This window comes from Hyperolius riggenbachi, chromosome 1 (genome assembly GCF_040937935.1).
Source record: "Hyperolius riggenbachi isolate aHypRig1 chromosome 1, aHypRig1.pri, whole genome shotgun sequence".
NCBI lineage: Eukaryota > Metazoa > Chordata > Amphibia > Anura > Hyperoliidae > Hyperolius > Hyperolius riggenbachi.
In genome coordinates, this window is record NC_090646.1 from 518,424,921 (window position 1) to 518,444,257 (window position 19,337).

General features: G+C 43.2%; 1 protein-coding gene across 5 annotated transcripts in view; it reads left to right on the forward strand.

The window, feature by feature from the left end:
* The window catches only part of LOC137524723 (coiled-coil domain-containing protein 63-like), a 143,508-nt gene that overhangs the window by 95,331 nt on the left and 28,840 nt on the right, over positions 1-19,337 (forward strand). For all 5 annotated transcript variants that reach the window (XM_068244940.1, XM_068244932.1, XM_068244914.1 and 2 more), the window contains exons 4-5: positions 5,578-5,697; positions 9,138-9,319. In XM_068244940.1, coding sequence (XP_068101041.1) covers positions 5,578-5,697; positions 9,138-9,319 — 302 coding nt within the window. The remainder of the gene's footprint in view (positions 1-5,577; positions 5,698-9,137; positions 9,320-19,337) is intronic.

Below are 19,337 nucleotides of genomic sequence, written 5' to 3' on the forward strand. Positions count from 1 at the left end.
ACCCTCAGTTATCTAGGCTGCTGCTGTCATTTACCAATTGGGCACAGATCTCTTTATTAAATACAATATGAATAATTTTGGACTGCACACTTTTAGCTCAATTGTAAATAAAAGCTGAGAATTTTTTCCCCACAATAATGCCTCTTGTACATTATCTTATTATCTTATCTTATACTATCTTAGGCACCTATGTAATTTTCTGTCTAAAAATTACATGCTGGTTAAATAAAAGTAACTTTAAGTCAAAATTTGCCAGGGGTATGAATAATTATGGGCAGCACTGTAGATATATGACTGTGGTAGGGACTAGATTGTCAGCCCCTCTGAGGGACATTTAGTGACAAGACAATATACTCTGTACAATGCAGTACAAAATATGTTGTCGCTATATAAATACTTAAATAAATAAAAATAAATAAATACGTACAGTGAGGGAAAGTAGTATTTGATCCCATGCTGATTTTACTTATTTGCCCTCTGACCTAAAAATGACCATTCTGTAAATGTAATGGTAGGTGCTGTATTGTAGATGTGAGAGACAGAATAACAACAAAAGACCCCTCAGAAACTAGTGCCACAAAGACAGAGCTGGATGTGCATTGTAATAAATGAAATAAGTATTTCATCATTTCATCTCCTATCAACCTGAAACATTTCAGGCTCCCAGGTGTGTTCACTATATGCAGATTATAAACTGAGATTAGGGATACCCCTGTATTGGCCTATTTACACACTCATGACTAATGTCACCCATCAGGGATTAAGTCCCAATACCTCGGGTAACATAACTGGGCCTAGGCTGTAGGGATGCATAATCAACCTAGGCTGACTGCTGGCACTGTTTAAATGTGGGGAAGCAGAGGGCAGACAGAGCAGCGCAGATGTAACACCACGCGGAGGGCAAGGCAATCAGCTGTTGCACGGTTGAGTTGACTCGCCCGGCAGATCACTGACAGAGTGGTGCTTGCTCGTCAGGAGCTGCTGTCCAGTCATTATCAGCCACCTCAGCTGATTTTAATCATGCATGTGAGAGAGGTATTGGTGTTTATCTGATGGCTTGTGTTGTTGGTGTTGCTTGATAGTAGGTGTTGGTGGATGGCGGTAGATAGAGCAGATGTTCTTTGCACTGTTTGTGGATGCTAGTAGGTTAAACTGATATTATTTGCACTGGTGGTGAGTGGTAGTAGTTAGAGCAGATGTTATTCACTCTTGAGTAATGATGGTCATGTCTAGGAGAACTCATGGAGAAGCATGTGATTTGTTTGATCGGCTGATAGATTTGCAAAACTCTGATTTGCTGTGATCTCACCCTGCTTTTGTACATGACCATGACTAGCAAATCAGAGACTAGCATATCTATCACCTGACCAAACTGATCACATGCTTCTCCAAGAGTTCTCCTAAACATGACCATCACTACTCTACAGCTGGATGGTGGTATGCAGATTTTATTTGCTCTGGTTATGGATGGTAGTAGGTTGGACTAGTGGTATTTGCACTGATGGTAATATTGATATGTTTTGAGGAGAGCTGCTTGTTATGATGTTTGCTGAGCTGATGATAATGCTCTGAAATGTAATTACCTTAATACAGTGGAGGAAATAACTATTTGACCCCTCACTGATTTTGTAAGTTTGTCCAATGACAAAGAAATGAAAAGTCTCAGAACAGTATCATTTCAATGGTAGGTTTATTTTAACAGTGGCAGATAGCACATCAAAAGGAGAATCGAAAAAATAACCTTAAATAAAAGATAGCAACTGATTTGCATTTCATTGAGTGAAATAAGTTTTTGAACCCCTACCAACCATTAAGAGTTCTGGCTCCCACAGAGTGGTTAGACACTTCTACTCAATTAGTCACCCTCATTAAGGACACCTGTCTTAACTAGTCACCTGTATAAAAGACACCTGTCCACAGAATCAATCAATCAAGCAGACTCCAAACTCTCCAACATGGGAAAGACCAAAGAGCTGTCCAAGGATGTCAGAGACAAAATTGTAGACCTGCACAAGGCTGGAATGGGCTACAAAACCATTAGCAAGAAGCTGGGAGAGAAGGTGACAACTGTTGGTGCGATTGGTTCGAAAATGGAAGGAGCACAAAATGACCATCAATCGACCTTGCTCTGGGGCTCCACGCAAGATCTCACCTCGTGGGGTGTCAATGGTTCTGAGAAAGGTGAAAAAGTATCCTAGAACTACACGGGAGGAGTTAGTGAATGACCTCAAATTAGCAGGGACCAGAGTCACCAAGAAAACCATTGGAAACACATTACACCGCAATGGATTAAAATCCTGCAGGGCTCGCAAGTTCCCCTTGCTCAAGAAGGCACATGTGCAGGCCTGTCTGAAGTTTGCCAATGAACACCTGAATGATTCTGTGAGTGACTGGGAGAAGGTGCTGTGGTCTGATGAGACCAAAATAGAGCTCTTTGGCATTAACTCAACTCGCTGTGTTTGGAGGAACAAAAATGCTGCCTATGACCCCCAAAACACCGTCCCCACCGTCAAGCATGGGGGTGGAAACATTTCGCTTTGGGGATGTTTTTCTGCTAAGGGCACAGGACAACTTAATCGCATTAACGGGAAAATGGACGGAGCCATGTATCGTGAAATCCTGAACGACAACCTCCTTCCCTCTGCCAGGAAACTGAAAATGGGTCGTGGATGGGTGTTCCAGCACGACAATGACCCAAAACATACAGCAAAGGCAACAAAGGAGTGGCTCAAGAAGAAGCACATTAACCGGTTCAGCACCACAGTCCGAAAATCTCATGCATCCGAGCAACATTCACCTCCCACTTATTCGCCTATAACTTTATTGCTACTTATCACAATGAATTGATCTATATCTTGTTTTTTCCGCCACTAATTAGGCTTTCTTTGGGTGCTACATTTTGCTAAGAATTATTTTTTTCTAAATCTATTTTAACAGGAAGAGTAAGAAAGAAATGAAAAAAATTCATTATTTCTCAGTTTTTGGCCATTATAGTTTGAAATTAATATACGCTAGCGTAATTAAAACTCATGTATTTTATTTGCCCATCTGTCCCGCTTATTACACCATTTAAACGATGTCCCTATCACAATTTATGGTGCCGATATTTCATTTAGAAATAAAGGTGCATTTTTTCAATTTGCGTCCATCACTATTTATAAGCTTATAATTTTAAATAATATAATAACATATTCTCTTGACATGCATATTTAAAAAGTTCAGACCCTTGGGTAACTATTTATGTTGTTTTTGTTTTTTTTTAATTGTATTTTTTATTTTTATTTTTAATAAAAAAAGTGTATGTGGGTAATTTTTGGTGTGGGAGGGAAACTGTTAATTTTAAATGTAAAATATATATTTTTTTTAATTAAAAATGAATTGTGGTGCAGTTTACTATTCGGCCACAAGATGGCCACAGTGAAAAAAGTCCTAGATGCGAACGATTTCGCATCTAGGAACTTAAAAGCAGGGGAAATGTTTCCTGGGGGCAGAAATACTGCGCTCTCTGGAGAGAAAGCGTCGGTATTTCTGCGGGGAAGATAGATCGGTGAATGGGAATTATATTCCCATTCACTGATCGGGGGGCTAGCGGCGGGCAGCGGGAGCGCGCGCAGGGGCGCGCCCGATCGCGCGCACGAGGCGGCGGCAGCAGCAGTGCCTATCTGGACGAGGAAGCTCGTCCAGATAGGCCGAACTGGTTAAGGTCATGGAGTGGCCTAGTCAGTCTCCGGACCTTAATCCAATAGAAATCCTATGGAGGGAGCTCAAGCTCAGAGTTGCACAGAGACAGCCTCAAAACCTTAGGGATTTAGAGATGATCTGCAAAGAGAAGTGGACCAACATTCCTCCTAAAATGTGTGCAAACTTGGTCATCAATTACAAGAAACGTTTGACCTCTGTGCTTGCAAACAAGGGTTTTTCCACTAAGTATTAAGTCTTTTATTGTTAGAGGGTTCAAAAACTTATTTCCCTCAATGAAATGCAAATCACTTGCTATCTTTTATTTAAGGTTATTTTTTCGATTTTCCTTTTGATGTGCTATCTGCCACTGTTAAAATAAACCTACCATTGAAATGATACTGTTCTGAGACTTTTCATTTCTTTGTCATTGGACAAACTTACAAAATCAGTGAGGGGTCAAATAATTATTTCCTCCACTGTATATGAGATAGTAAAGAGGTCATATTTATGACCTCCACAGATCATGGTTAACTGTGAACCAGTCAAGTAGGTAAGGTGGATCTCTTGTGAGAGCTTCTGCCTGAAGTTACTCACAGAGGGATATCCCTGCATCCACTTTTTTGGGCCGCAGATAATTTATGGGAAAATGCTGTAATGTTCATCTTTTAGAAAAAAATATAGCAAAATCTGTGTCATGAAAGCTTATGTGGATTAGTGGAATGAGACCACTACATCATTACTACAGGCATTATATACAGTGGTAACAAACAGGGAAATGTGTGTGGACCTAAAATGAATACAATATTTCTATGTAACAGTCTTCCAGATGATGGTGTTGGTTATTCACTCACCTGGTAAATATCAAAGGGTGGAACAGCTTCACCATCTCGATGTCTACCCAATTAACTGGGGCAAAGAACAGATAAACTGTGATATCTTTATTCACGCCTAGTCTGTCTACAACAGGGATGTAACAATAGCCCCCCCCCCCCCATTGCTGGGGGTTAAGGGGTCCGGTTCTGTTGTAAAATTCAGAGCGTGGCAGCAGAAGTGTCATAGATCACCTGTTGTCAGTGGAGCTACGGTAGCTACACGCCCTCTTGACTCTCCTCTTCATCCATGCAGTACAGTGTAACTCCTTGTGGCTCCAAGTATGTAACGTATATCAGGGACCTGCAATGAGTTATACTGTACATCGCGGCTGAAGAGATTAAAATGATTGAAAAATGAATGCTTCATCTCATTTTTGCAAGTATTTTAATCTCCTCAGCCGCAATGTACAGTATAACTCATTGAAAAATGAGATTAAGCATTCATTTTCCAGTTCTAGTTTTGTGCAAGAATGTTTTCAAGTTCTAGTAGTTTCAGAATTAGTGTGGTTCTGCATTAAGCAGGGATACCATCTGTGGGAAGACACTTTTCCTGTGCCTGGAAGTTTTTGTTACCACTGGCCGGTATCTCATTGAAGCCAGAAGTTGGAAGATGGAGTGGGCAGGGTGAGAGGGGCCAGAGACAATCTTGATCGTTCTGTTTGTGCACCTGCTAGTGTAAAGGTTCTGCAGGAAAGGTAGACTGCAGCAGATTCTTTGTGCTGATTGAATGATGCGCTGCAGTCTTACCTTCTCCCATACGTAGCATGAGTCAATTTAGACAGTTTTTGATGATGTGACAGTGGATTTAATGATTGCAGTGAAAAACTGCACCATAGCTTTCTGTGATATGCCTAACTGGGCCATACCAAACCCTGTTACATGTACAAAGAAGCCCAAAGAAAGAAGAAAAAGAACATAAAATGTCTTTATTGCCATAGCTGCAGTAAGTTTCAGTTTATTTTTTTTCTAAACTGCATGTAATATAGCAAATGTTGTAATACTAATTTTAGATTTTTTTATGTAGGTGAAAGAAATAGAAGAAAACATTTGTATCCAGAAAAAGGCCATAAATAAGAAGAAAAATGCCAAACCATTCAGTAGCACACAAAGAAAGATTAGTCAGCTGGAGACCCATCTGCAACAGGTATCAACATGAATGATTAGCATCTCATTGACCAACCCTAGTGGCCAGGGAAGAGACCAGAGGGTGATCCCAGCAGGGAAGGGGACAACTACAGAGAACAGTGGTGGTCTGGAGGGAGGGGCTGCAGAACAGAGCAGGGAGGGGGGTGCTGAATATAGTGTAATGTGCTGTAGTTTTAGGCTGGAAACCATTCCACAATGTATTCATTTTGTTATTATAAGAATACTCGCACACATGCTCTAGCTTCAGGATTTTGCAAAGATCTGGCTGGAGAATGCCATAGGAGGGCGACCTGAAGTGTGACAGATCAAATGGTAGAGCCTTCACTGCATTACTACAGATTGTTGTTTCAAAACCAATACGTTCTGATTTAAAGGGAACCTAAACTGAGAGGGATATGGATGTTTCCTCTTAAACAATACCAATTGCCTGGTAGTCCCACTGATCTCTTTGGCTGCAGTAGTGGCTGATTCACACACCTGAAACAATCATGCAGCTAATCCAGTCTGACTTAAGTCAGAGCACCTGATCTGCATGCTTGTTTAGGGGCTGTGGCTGAAAGTATTAGAGACACAGGATCAGCAGGAGAGTCAGCCAACTGGTATTATTTTAAAAGGAAAAATCCATATCCTTCTCAGTTTAGGTTCCCTTCAAACAATGCTAGCAGTACTTGCTAGTAGTTATTGCTGTGAAAAGTCATTGTATGTATGGTTTTGCAGGTGCAAATGGTAATGGTTATATATGACCAGAAAGTGTTTTGTTACTGTACTGCACAGATTGCTGTATGACTGCTCTCTCTTCTTCTGCCTAACCCTGATACTGTTTATTTTTACAGCAGAGCCCGAGCAATGAATTAAGATAGATCTTACTGTTTACAAATCTATATTTCATTATCCTTAGCCCTTATTACGTGTGTCTGATACTGTATATAATGAACTATAAGTCTAGAAATTTAGGACTAACTCACTAAATAAAAGTATAGGGGTCGACTTATACACGAGTCCGAACAACACTGAGTAATGTGTGTACTATTGTGACATTTCCATTTGCAGAAATTTACCCAGTGATAACTGACACTTTCTTGAGAGAGCTTATTTTTCTGTTGGATATATCACAATGGTACATGCTAGGCTGGCTTCAGCATGTAGCATTGTAGTGTGTTGTGTTGGTGGTATAATGATTAGGATAGCAGCCTACCACGCGGTAGGCCTGGGTTCAATTCCTGGCCAATGTGAGTTTGCTTTTGAAATCCTACATTTCACTAAGCAAGCTCATTTTTCTGTTGGATATATCATAATGGTACATGCTAGGCTGGCTTCAGCATGTAGCATTGTAGTGTGTTGTGTTGGTGGTATAATGGTTAGGATAGCAGCCTACAGAGCGGTAGGCCTGGGTTCTATTCCTGGCCAATGTGAGTTGGCTTTTGACATACTACAAATCCTTAAGCAAGCTCATTTTTCTCTTGGATATATCATAATGGTACATGCTAGGCTGGTTTCAGCATGTAGTGTTGGTGGTGGTATAGTGGTGAAGTGAGCTACCTACCACGCACTCAGACCTGGGTTCAATTCCCGGCCAAGGTATGTAAGCTGGCTTTTGAAATACTACAATTCCCTGGAAGACAAGATGAGGAAGAGATATAAGGAATAACAATCAGCTAGGAACAAGTCTACAAGAGCCTAACTAAACTCTCCCTAGCATAGTCTGTCAGCAGCTGTCCCTTAACTAATTACTGTAGGCAGACGAGTGAGTAAAACGACAGGAGAACCTTGCCTTTTATAAGGGGGGGGGGGGGGGGGGGCTCCAGGAGTGAGTGTAGTCTGATTGGTGACAATGTGCCTGCTGACTGTGATGTAGAGGGTCAAAGTTGTGCTCAATGGAGCATTATGGGGGCGAATCGAACTTCCGCAAAAGTTCGCCTTCGCCGGCGAACGTGAACCACCTAAAGTTCGCCTGGAACCATTCGGGCCATCTCTACTCCAGATCTGCTGGAATGCAGGTGCTCTGACTGAAGTCTGACTGGATTTGCTGCTTCTTTCAGATGAGTGATTCAGACACTATTGCAGTCAAAGAGATCGGCAGGACTGCCAGGCAACTAGTATTGTTTAAAAAGTAATAAATATGACAGCCACCATATCCCTTTAGGTTCCCTGTAAGTGCAAACTAACTTTATAGGAATAAATAAAACTAACGGGGCCAATACACTGGTCGATTTCAGTCATCGATCGATCAGAAAACAATTCTATCGAATCATCCAATCGATCGATTTGCAGCTGATTTGATCGATTTGATCTATCTTAATGGATGGAAAATCTAGGTCAATCTGCTGCTGGCAGCAAATCGATGGCCCATAGAGTTGCATTGGATCTAATGGTCCAATAATGCATTTAGATCGATTTCCAATAGATTTCATTCTGAAATCTATTGGAAATCTGTTCCAAGTGATTCCTGTCAGATTCGGCTGCGTCCTCGCACAGGAAGGAAGTGCCACCGTGTGTCTTGCAGGACACACGGCGGTTAGTGCAAACGGGCCCTAAGTAGATGAAAGACTAGGGGCTTGATTCTCCAAAGAGTACTAACAGTTAGCACGCCCGTGCTAAACAGTTAGCATGCAAAGTGCCGTGTGCGCGTCTTTGCACGCACACAGATGCACGCTCGGCACTTTGCGTGCTAACTGTTTAGCACGGGCATGCTAACAATTAGCACTCTTTAGAGTATCAAGCCCTAGGTCTGTAATGAGCAGACTCAATTTTTGCCCAGTATTTTCCGTTCATTAATTGTGAATTTCCCACTCACATCTAATCTTTTAGTTATTTTTGAGAATTAACTGCCACTGGTTTTGAAGCTACTGGAAGGGATAGTACTCAAACCACTCAAACCTATACTTCACTCAGGAGCTAATTGATAAGATTGCCCTTGCCATACCAAAATTATGAGATTGACTAGAGGTGTACTAAACTGTGTATCCAAGAGGTAGAGAACTTTCTGTCGTTTATTTGCCCAGTAATTAATTAAAAGACAATCTGATTATTTGTCCTGCAACTGCCAATTTTATCAGTTAGCTTAAAGGTGCGTATACACGCACTACCAGCGGCAACGACGGGTCCAACCGACCCTCCCGCTGGGCGGTCTTTTAGCCGGCAGTAGTGCGTGTGTACTGAGCAGATCGTTCAGAAACAGCCTTATCAGTCCGCCGACAGCGCGTACACACGTGCTACTGTCGGCTGACCGTCCGCCCAGCAGGAGGGTCCGGCGGACCCGTCGTTGCCGGCAGGAGGGCGTGTGTACGTACCTATATATTGTTTCATGTTCTCTGTTGGTTTTTTTGATGAAGTTTTAGAGCAAAAACTTAATTTTGAGTAATAACCAGTTATAGTTCACTTCATGTTTCTGAGAATCCATGTTTTATGAAACTAATGAAACTACTGTGTCTTATTCAGGTCACAGCAAATAATGACAATATAACAACTATAAAATCCATAGTAAGGGACCAGATTTCCGATATGCAGTCCCAAAAAGAAGCATTTTTAAAGATCCATCACACCCTACAGCAAAAGTTGGAACACATAAAAACAATAAAGAAAAGAGTAACAAGGGGTACATTATTAGCTCAGGAGGAAAGGTAAGTTAGCATTGCACCAAGTGTTACTGAGAATCAGCATACCTGTAGTTACCACCCTTAAAAAATGTAATCCTCCTACAAAGGAACCCCGGTTTTCCCTCATTTCCTTCTGCCTCCTTTTTGATATTTGCCTTCTTTTCAGGAGTACAGTGGATAGCATACTTGCCTTGCAGCAATAAGGTGGCCACTAATAATCCAATTTTTTCATCCAATTTTACTAAATCTATGTAGTATAGGGGTAAATTGAGTGAATATATTGAATTAATTATTTAGCCAGTTCCCTTATATTACATAGAAATTGTAAGATTGGATGAAAAAGATTAAATCATTAGCGGCCACCAGTAGACTCCCAGGTTCAAATCTGGATCAAAACACTATCTGCATAGAAATAAATGCTCTCCTTGTGCTTCTATTGGGCTTCTCCCACATCCCAAAAACATACTGATAAGTTAATTGGTTACCTCACAAAACTGGCCTTCGTCTACAGTAGGGACATAAGACTATGGCTATCAGGGCCGGGCCAAGGCAGAGGCGAGAGAGGCTCCAGCCCCAGGGCGCAGTGTAACTCACTCAGCTATTATTCCCCTATTGTGTTTGAAGCAGAGGTAAATAATAAAAGGGGATACATGGCAGTGGCTGCAAGCCAAATAACTAGAGATTAAGGTGTCGGGGGGGGGGGGGGGGTTGGATGTGCTGGAGGACATTGTTCTGGCTTCGGAAGGTAGGTATTGTTCCACTTATTCTGCCATAACCCCCCCCCCCCCCCTTCCTGAAGGTTGTTCTGTAGTACCTATATTTATTTTACTTTAACACCTCAATTATTATTTTCAACATTGAAGAAGTCTACAAAGCTGTTAGCATGCACAGTTTTATTGTAGAGCATGCTTGCCTTTGCTAGCACTAATATGCAAAATCTGGCGGGAAGCCCTTGCAGAGTGTGGCCTGTGCTGTTGTAGGAATTGCTGGGGGAAGAGTTCTTGGACAACCGTCTCTAGGTTTGTCCTCCCATCATTAGTGGAGAACTCCACACTGATGTCTCTAAATGCACTTAAGAGAGTGCCATGTAAAGTAGACAGTAGCTTAAAATACTTTCTAAAAAATTGTAGTTCAGTGTGGGTGATACTGAGAGAACACACCCTGTGGATTTACCCTGCTTAGGTTGATAGAGACATGTTAGGCAATCCTTCTTCTGTAATTGGTACCATCACTTATCTTCTTGGCAGGATATTGGCAGGAGATCCACATAATCGGATTTTAATTTCTTGGCACCAAGAAAGAGAGATATGACAACTTAGAAATGAAGATGTAAAGGAATTGGTGTACCAATATGTTGTGCATAAAGCAAATGACCCTTATTCACAGAAACCCAGAGATGTTACCCTGCTTAGCCAAGGACAACTATTGTCCTGACACTGCCTGGTTAAGTTCTAGGCTAGCCATTGAATCCACCATCCAGACAAGCCACAAGTGATTCTTACATGTAAGCATTTACCAACAAAATCTATGAACTACCACATTTCAAATAATAACATGTTGTACCCTACAAGCCACAGGCTGTATTATACCGGTAAGTGGCCAAAAAACCCCAAATAAACAAAAACACAGCAGGGCCCTCAATATCGTAACTCCCCCACTGCTAATTTCCATATTGTGGGTGCATTATTATTATTATTATTATTTTTTATTTATGTAGCGCCAACATCTTCCGTAGCGCTGTACATAGTACAAACAAATAATGGGGAACAAATATACATAAGAAATACAAGACACTGTACAGTCATGACATGGAATAGAATGAATACAGATACATACATAGTTGATATGTAGTTGGTACATGTACATATGTTAAAATAACAGCAGTATGAGAAACACTAGGAGGAGGTCCCTGCCCTTTTCAGAGTACATTTAAAGGTTTCCAGACTCGTGGCGTGACGAACCTGGCTGAGGGAGAGAGTTCCAAAGGAGAGGGACAGCCCGTGAGAAGTCTTGGATGCGAGAGTGAGAGGAGGTGACTAGGCTGGAGGACAAAAGGGTGTGAGGAACGGAGGGTCCGGGCGGGGAGGTATCTGGAGATTAAAGAGGAAATGTATGGAGGCGATAGCTTGTGTAGAGCTTTGTATGCAAGTGTGAGAAGTTTAAACTGGATCCTTTGGGCAACTGGTAGCCAATGGAGGGATTGGCAGAGAGGGGCTGCCTCAGAGGATCTAGAAGAGAGGTGGACGAGACGGGCCGCAGAGTTTAGTAGTGATTGGAGAGGTGCCAGTCTACTTTTTGGTAGACCACAGAGTAGTGTGTTGCAGTAGTCAAGACGGGAGATGATTAGGGCATGCACAAGCATTTTAGTTGCTTCTTGTGAAAGGAAGGGACGGATTCTGGAAATGTTTTTGAGATGGAAGTAGCAGGAGGTAGTTAAAGTGTTAATATGTGGTTTAAAGGAGAGCTCAGAGTCCAGAGTTACCCCTAGGCAACGAGCTTTGGGGGTTGATGCTATTGGGGTGTTATCTACATTGATTGTGACAATGGGAGGTGGAACAGAGAGCGAAGGTGGAAATATTACAATCTCCGTTTTGCTCATATTGAGTTTAAGGAAGCGGGATGACATAAATGTAGATACAGCGGATAGACATTCGGGGACTTTTGATAGTAGTGTGGAGAGGTCTGGGGCAGAACAATAAATTTGGGTGTGATCAGCATAGAGGTGATATTGAAACCCAAAAGAGCTTATTATCTGTCCCAGGCCATGGGTGTAAATGGAAAAGAGGAGGGGTCCAAGGACAGACCCTTGTGGTACTCTCACAGACAGTGGGCGCGGAGAGGAGTTGGTATTGGCATAGGAGACCATGAAAGAACGTCCAGACAGGTAAGAGTTGAGCCAGGAGTGTGCTAGGCCCTTGATTCCCAGTGTTGAGAGGGTCTGGAGAAGTAGGGTATGATCAACAGTGTCGAAGGCAGAGGACAGATCTAGGAGTATTAGTACCGAAAATCTGCCTTTGGCTTTAGCAGCTAGGAGGTCATTGGCAACCTTAGTGAGAACGGTTTCCGTAGGGTGTTGAGGGCGGAAGCCAGACTGGAAGGGGTCCAACAGGGAATTAGCAGAGAGAAAGTTAGACAACTCTGAGTAAATGTGGCGTTCCAGCAGTTTGGAGGCAAAGGGAAGGAGAGAGACTGGGCGGTAATTAGAAAGGGCAGTAGAGTCTAAAGAGGGTTTTTTGATTAGTGGTGTTATGATAGCTTGTTTAAATGAAGAAGGGAAAGTGCCAGTTGAGATGGAAAGGTTAAACAGTGTTGTTAAAGCAGGAATGAGGGAGGAGGAGAGCTGAGGGATAAGATGAGAGGGAATAGGGTCTGAGGCGCATGTAGTAAGATGAGCTTTAGAGATTAGTGAAGAAAGACGCTGTTCAGTTAAGGCGGAGAAGATTGTTAGTGGGGAGGAGGTTTGAGTGGGTGAGTGGTTATGTGGAGAGGGATAGTTGATAGTAGGGGAGCTGCTGGGCAGAGAGGAAAAAGGAAGAGCTTATTGGACCGGTGAAGAGGGTTGCTTTTGAAAGCTGTTCTGTAGTGTTTCAATTTTGCTCACAAAATATGCTGCAAAGTCTTCTGCAGACAAGCTTGTGGTTGTAGGGGGAGGCGGGGGGTGGAGAAGAGAGCTGAAGGTGTTGAAAAGTTGTTTAGGGTTATGGGATTGTGAAGAAATAAGTGTAGAGAAGTATGACTGCTTTGCAAGTGAGAGAAAGTCCCTGAGCTGGAGCAGCGTGTTTTTATAGTGGGCGAAGTCATCTGCATTGGAGCTTTTCCTCCACTGCCGTTCTGCTGCCCTGGACTGTCTTTTCAGTTGTTTGATGGGTTCAGTCAGCCGGGGCTGTCTGTTGATGCGGCGGGGGCGGAAGTTGGTGAGAGGGGCGGCTGTGTTCATGACAGCGGTGACTGTGGTGGAGTAGTAGATGGATGCTGACTCGGGGTCAGTGTAGGATGACAGGAAGCCCAGGGGTTTTAGAGAGTCAGCTAGGGAGCAGAGGTCGAGGTTACGATAATTCCTGCATAAGCGTGATGGCTGCACTACAGTAGTTGGAGGAGGCAGGGAGGGGCTGATTGTAAAAGTTATGAGATTGTGATCTGAAAGGGGGAATAAAGAGTTATTAAATGTGGAAACTGGGCAGAGCCGGGTAAAAACTAGGTCCAAAGTGTGGCCATCTTTGTGGGTGGAGGTTCAGGACCACTGGGAGAGGTCATAGGATGAGGTGAGTGAGAGGAATTTTGTGGTAGTGGAACAGTTAGTGTCTATGTGTTAAGCTTGGGGGTGTAATCTCTACAGTCAGCATGCAACACATAAGCTGACGTGAAGGAGGTACACACACCAGCACAAGGGATCAGGATATCCCCAATTTAGTGGAGGAGAGGACTGACTCCAATAGGAGATTGTGGTGCACAGAGCCGGTGCAGATCCGAACAGCCACAAACAACACTTTCGTAATAACGTCTCAGCGCAAAGTAGCGCTGAGCGCATAAACCAGGACTGAGGAGATCAGAACAGGTAGACAGAATGAACACTTGCTTAACTAGCCACTACTTAGTGACAGCAAGCGTCCACAATAAGACAGACTGCAATGAGGCAGCCAATGCGTTTGCAGCGATGGCGTGCCTCACAAAGACAGGACAAGATAGTCAGGAAATAGCAGGATCAAGATAGATGAACGTAACACAGACAAATATACAATAAGTATGTTTTCCTAGCGTATTACAATTACAGCTATCAATGAAACTATTTGTAAAGTCTGACTAACATATGTATATATCGGCAATGAACCGATATATGACATAAGCAGGAACATTGACTAGCACTGGAGCAATACAGGGAACAGGGCTCAGAAGGATTCGCTATCTCTTCGCAGAGATGAACGCAATCCACAAACGGTAACAGGACAGGATTCAGAAGGATTCGTTATCTCCTCGCAGAGATGAACGCAATCCACAAACAGGACCAGGAGCAGGATACTAGCTCAGCACGGGTGCTCACGATACGCGCAAACTACCAAAACGTGCTGGAAGGCTGACTAACTGAACACAGGAAATAAACAGTTCGTGTACGTATATATCAGCGACACTGATGTATCAACGTAACACGAATACAAGGAAAATAACAAAATGCGCAAGTATGCGTATATATTGGCGATGAACCAATATATGACACAAGACAAGCAGAGTAACAACTTCTAGTACAAGAGCAGAACTAGGAGGACTCGCTGACCCCTTCGCAGGAGTCAGCGCAGTCCACACGGACTAGGAACGAGGTGGGGCACGAGCAGAGTAACAGACAGAATCTGAGACTATGGTAGCCCATGAGGCATTGCAGGAAGCAGTTCTTTATACTGAGGTCATCCAATGGGAGCAGACCTGCAGATTCCCACACAAGTGAATGGTAATTAATCACAGGCTGATAGTAGGAAAAGGCAGACAATGATATGCAGCCTGCAGGAAAGGGATTGCCCCTCCATTGCAGCAGACAATGTTTGTTTACACAAAAGCATATTAAACTGTCATTAACTTCAGAGTGACTGCAGATGGAATCAGCAACTAGTTTAAGTGCAAACCAAACTATGCAAGCAAATGCATGTAATGACATTAGAACTGCTTGGTTTGCAATACCACTGCAGTCAGCAGTAAACACTGCAGAAGCGATCATAACAGTACCCCCTCCCTTAAACGCGGCCTCTGGACGCCTATAAAAACTGACATATTTCTCCTGAACCACCCAAACCAAAAAATCAGAAGTGGGAAATCCAGCAAACTGATCTGACTGAAAATTCATGAATGTCGGATCAGCCCGACAAAACCAAATTCCCGAATCAGTCTCACCAAAACTAGACCAATTGGAACCAGAACCTACCGAACCATGCCCGTCAGCATTACAAGCCTCAGTGTGACACCCATCAGAACCACGACTTCCAGAAAACAACCCCAAGAAACTCTCTGAGCGATACCCACCGCCTTCCAGGGACTGTCCAAAAACGCCAAAGCCTTTGCAATGCCCACCGGAACTGTCCTTACCAACACAAAACCCACTGTTGAACCAGTCCAAGGTACCAGGACAAGTTTCCTCAGAGATCTCCCAGAACACTTGGAAGCTCCAAAGAGATCCCCACAGGTCAGAACGCCCCTTAGGCTCACATGGAGAACTATCAAGAACCCCTATGGAACCCAGGGCAACTCCAGAGTCAGGGTCACAAGGACAAACATCAAGATCAGGGTTTTTAGGGACCAGAACCATCTCCGGGCATGCAGGCCAACCGGCAACATCAGAACATGTCTCCACTAGGGAAGCACGTGAGCACGCTAACACAGACACATCTGGGCACTCTGGCATACGAAGCACATCTGGGCACACCGGCACAAGAGAAACCTCTGGGCATGTCAAGGAACTGCGAACCTCAAAGTCAGTCAAGACAGGACCGAAACCAGAACTGGGCAAAAAAAATTCATCATGACTAGACTTCACAGTTACTGGATTCTCACTAAAAACTGCAGGATCAGACTTAGATGTCGCTGATTCCAGCAGGGTTATTAACAAATCATGTTCAGGGGCATTTACAAGACAGGGCAAATCTTCTGATGTATGCACTGAACTAGACAGGGTTCCCATAGCTTCTTCTGGACTAGACAGAGACTCATCAAATACACTGGATTGGAGCTCATGAAGGGCTGCAAAACAAGTCAATATTGCAGCAATCCCCACTGAACTAGGTAAAACTGAGAAACTCACTGGACAGGAAGGGGACTCTGGAACTACTGCCACACCGGGCAGAAAACCAGAATTTTCCAGGATACAGGGCTGGGTTTCAGAAACACTCATTAACCCGGACTGAAATTCTGAGATTTCTATTATTTTTTCCAGCGAGTCAGAATTATCCATGTTACAGGGCAAGACTTCTGAAACATTCAGAGGACAGGGCTGGAGTTCCTCGGCTGTTACAACACTGGAGAGGGACTCAACAATATTGGTTAAATCAGACTGTGTACAGGGCAAGGTATCTAACACACTTGCTGACGAGGACAATATTTCAATGGCTTCTGCTTTGCTGGGCAGAAATTCATCAAGTTTTATTAGAGCAGACTGTAATTCCAAAACAGCTGCTAGACAAGTGAATATTACTGCAACACCAACTGAGGTAAGCAGTGCCTCAGACTCCTCTGCTAGAGGGTTTGAAGTATCCAAAGTACTGGGTGAAGCATAAGACTCTGCGACCACAGTTTCACTGGACAGGATCACTGAACAGTCCATATTGCAGGGCAAAACCATGGAAGCACCTGCTGGACAGCATAATGATTCTGTGACCTGAGTTTCATTGGAGAGATCTACTGCACAATTCATGGTACAGGGCAAATTTACTGGAACATTTTCTGAACAAGGTAATAATTCTACGATTTCAGGTTCACATAGCAGATGCTCTGAGCTATTCATGAAACTAGAGCGAGGTGTAGAGACAGGAAGATCAAGACACAAAGTTTGTGCATCTGAAGCACTATTCAATTGTAAAATTGGAAAATTCAGATGCTGGGGTTCTGAGGTTTCTAGACAGGATTGCTGGGACTCAGAAACTAATGTAGTGCATCTATTGGCATCTGCTGGATCAGACAGGAGTTGAACTTTATTAACACAGGTAAATTCTACAGAAGTGTTTGCAGAGGCAGGCAAAGATTTTCTAATGTCTGTTTCACTGAACAAAGACTCATGAGTACTGGCTAGGCTGGACTCAGAAGTCAGCAGGACCTCTGGATTCTCTGCTGAGAAATTTGTGCAGGGCAAAGTTAAGAAAGTATCAGTGGCTTCTGTTTTACTGGGAAGTAACACTGAGTTATCCATGGTACAGGGTGGAGTTACAGGAACATTCACAAGACATGGCAGGGACTCAGTAACTGGAGAAGTGGGACAGTCTCCAATTGACAGTGTGTCTTCCCTGGTATCAACTGATTGAATCGCATAAAAATCGTCCAAAATCATCTTCCACACATCGATCAATGGAGCCACAAAGTCATACCCACACACACCAGTTTTTATTAGGTTATAGGCAGACTTAATGCATGCATTCAATACTAATTCACTTTTTGCACTGTAAAACTGACAAAATGAACTTGCATCTTTCTTCCATTCATAGACCAGGGCTTCCATCTCTCCTTTCTCAAATGGAGGATCCCATGCATATTTAACAGCTGAGCATTCCGGCTGATCATAGTTTGCAAATGTGTTAGTGGCAGAAACATACATTGGGTTATTTAGCAGGTGATTGGCCGATTTCTTATTCCTAAGGATCTCCAATACCTGTAGCAAGTGTTGAACTGTAGTGTATGCAAATTTCCCTTGCTGCACGAATAAATTGATCTGTTCAATACTCTGTAATATATCTTCATAATCATATTCAGATAATTCATTTAAACAAGAACTTTTATTTTCCCTGGCTAGCAATGAAAGTTCATTAGTAGTTTCATAGGTCCATTTGACTCCCCTGAATGGTGACTGAATTTCATTATCTGCTACTGGCGGAGTCTCATTACAGATCTGATGCGCAGTCGCCAAGGGCAACGACTCCGCTGATTGTAACGCTTTTCTTTTGGAGCGTTTACGTTTGGCTTTAGACCCTGCTGCCTTAGCAGAAGAAAAGTTATCAGAACAATTATCTGCTTGCTGATTATTTTTGTAGGCAGTAGAAGGGGCAGCTGATTGACAAGCTGCCAGGAGCTTATCAAAAGGGCTAGGCAAATCGGTTTTGCGCAGCCAGTTATGGATCACAAACGCTAGAAATTCCAGTGGTCTCTCTTTTAAATTGGTATGATCCAAGACATCGTAGGCCCACTGAAACAATCTTCCCTTAAATAAAACATGAACTAGCTGGGGGGCCCACGTTGAAACAGGAGTAGCCTGGAGCTCGGGATTGGCCAGGAACCTGGTACATTCAGAAAAAAACTCATTTTCTGTTTCAGAATTAAGTTTCTCAAATTTCTTAAAGGAACAGGAACCATAACAAACAGTGTAATTTTTGCTGGGAACCCCCCCCCCCCCCCCCACAATGGGGATTGGTAATGGGGCTACCATAATGTTAAGCTTGGGGGTGTAATCTCCACAGTCAGCATGCAACACATAAGCTGACGTGAAGGAGGTACACACACCAGCACAAGGGATCAGGATATCCCCAGTTTAGTGGAGGAGAGGACTGACTCCAATAGGAGATTGTGGTGCACAGAGCCGGTGCAGATCCGAACAGCCACAAACAACACTTTCGTAATAACGTCTCAGCGCAAAGTAGCGCTGAGCGCATAAACCAGGACTGAGGAGATCAGGACAGGTAGACAGAATGAACGCTTGCTTAACTAGCCACTACTTAGTGACAGCAAGCGTCCACAATAAGACAGACTGGAATGAGGCAGCCAATGCGTTTGCAGCGATGGCGTGCCTCACAAAGACAGGACAAGATAGTCAGGAAATAGCAGGATCAAGATAGATGAACGTAACACAGACAAATATACAATAAGTATGTTTTCCTAGCGTATTACAATTACAGCTATCAATGAAACTATTTGTAACGTCTGACTAACATATGTATATATCGGCAATGAACCGATATATGACATAAGCAGGAACATTGACTAGCACTGGAGCAATACAGGGAACAGGGCTCAGAAGGATTCGCTATCTCTTCGCAGAGATGAACGCAATCCACAAACGGTAACAGGACAGGATTCAGAAGGATTCGTTATCTCCTCGCAGAGATGAACGCAATTCACAAACAGGACCAGGAGCAGGATACTAGCTCAGCACGGGTGCTCACGATACGCGCAAACTACCAAAACGTGCTGGAAGGCTGACTAACTGAACACAGGAAATAAACAGTTCGTGTACGTATATATCAGCGACACTGATGTATCAACGTAACACGAATACAAGGAAAATAACAAAATGCGCAAGTATGCGTATATATTGGCGATGAACCAATATATGACACAAGACAAGCAGGGTAACAACTTCTAG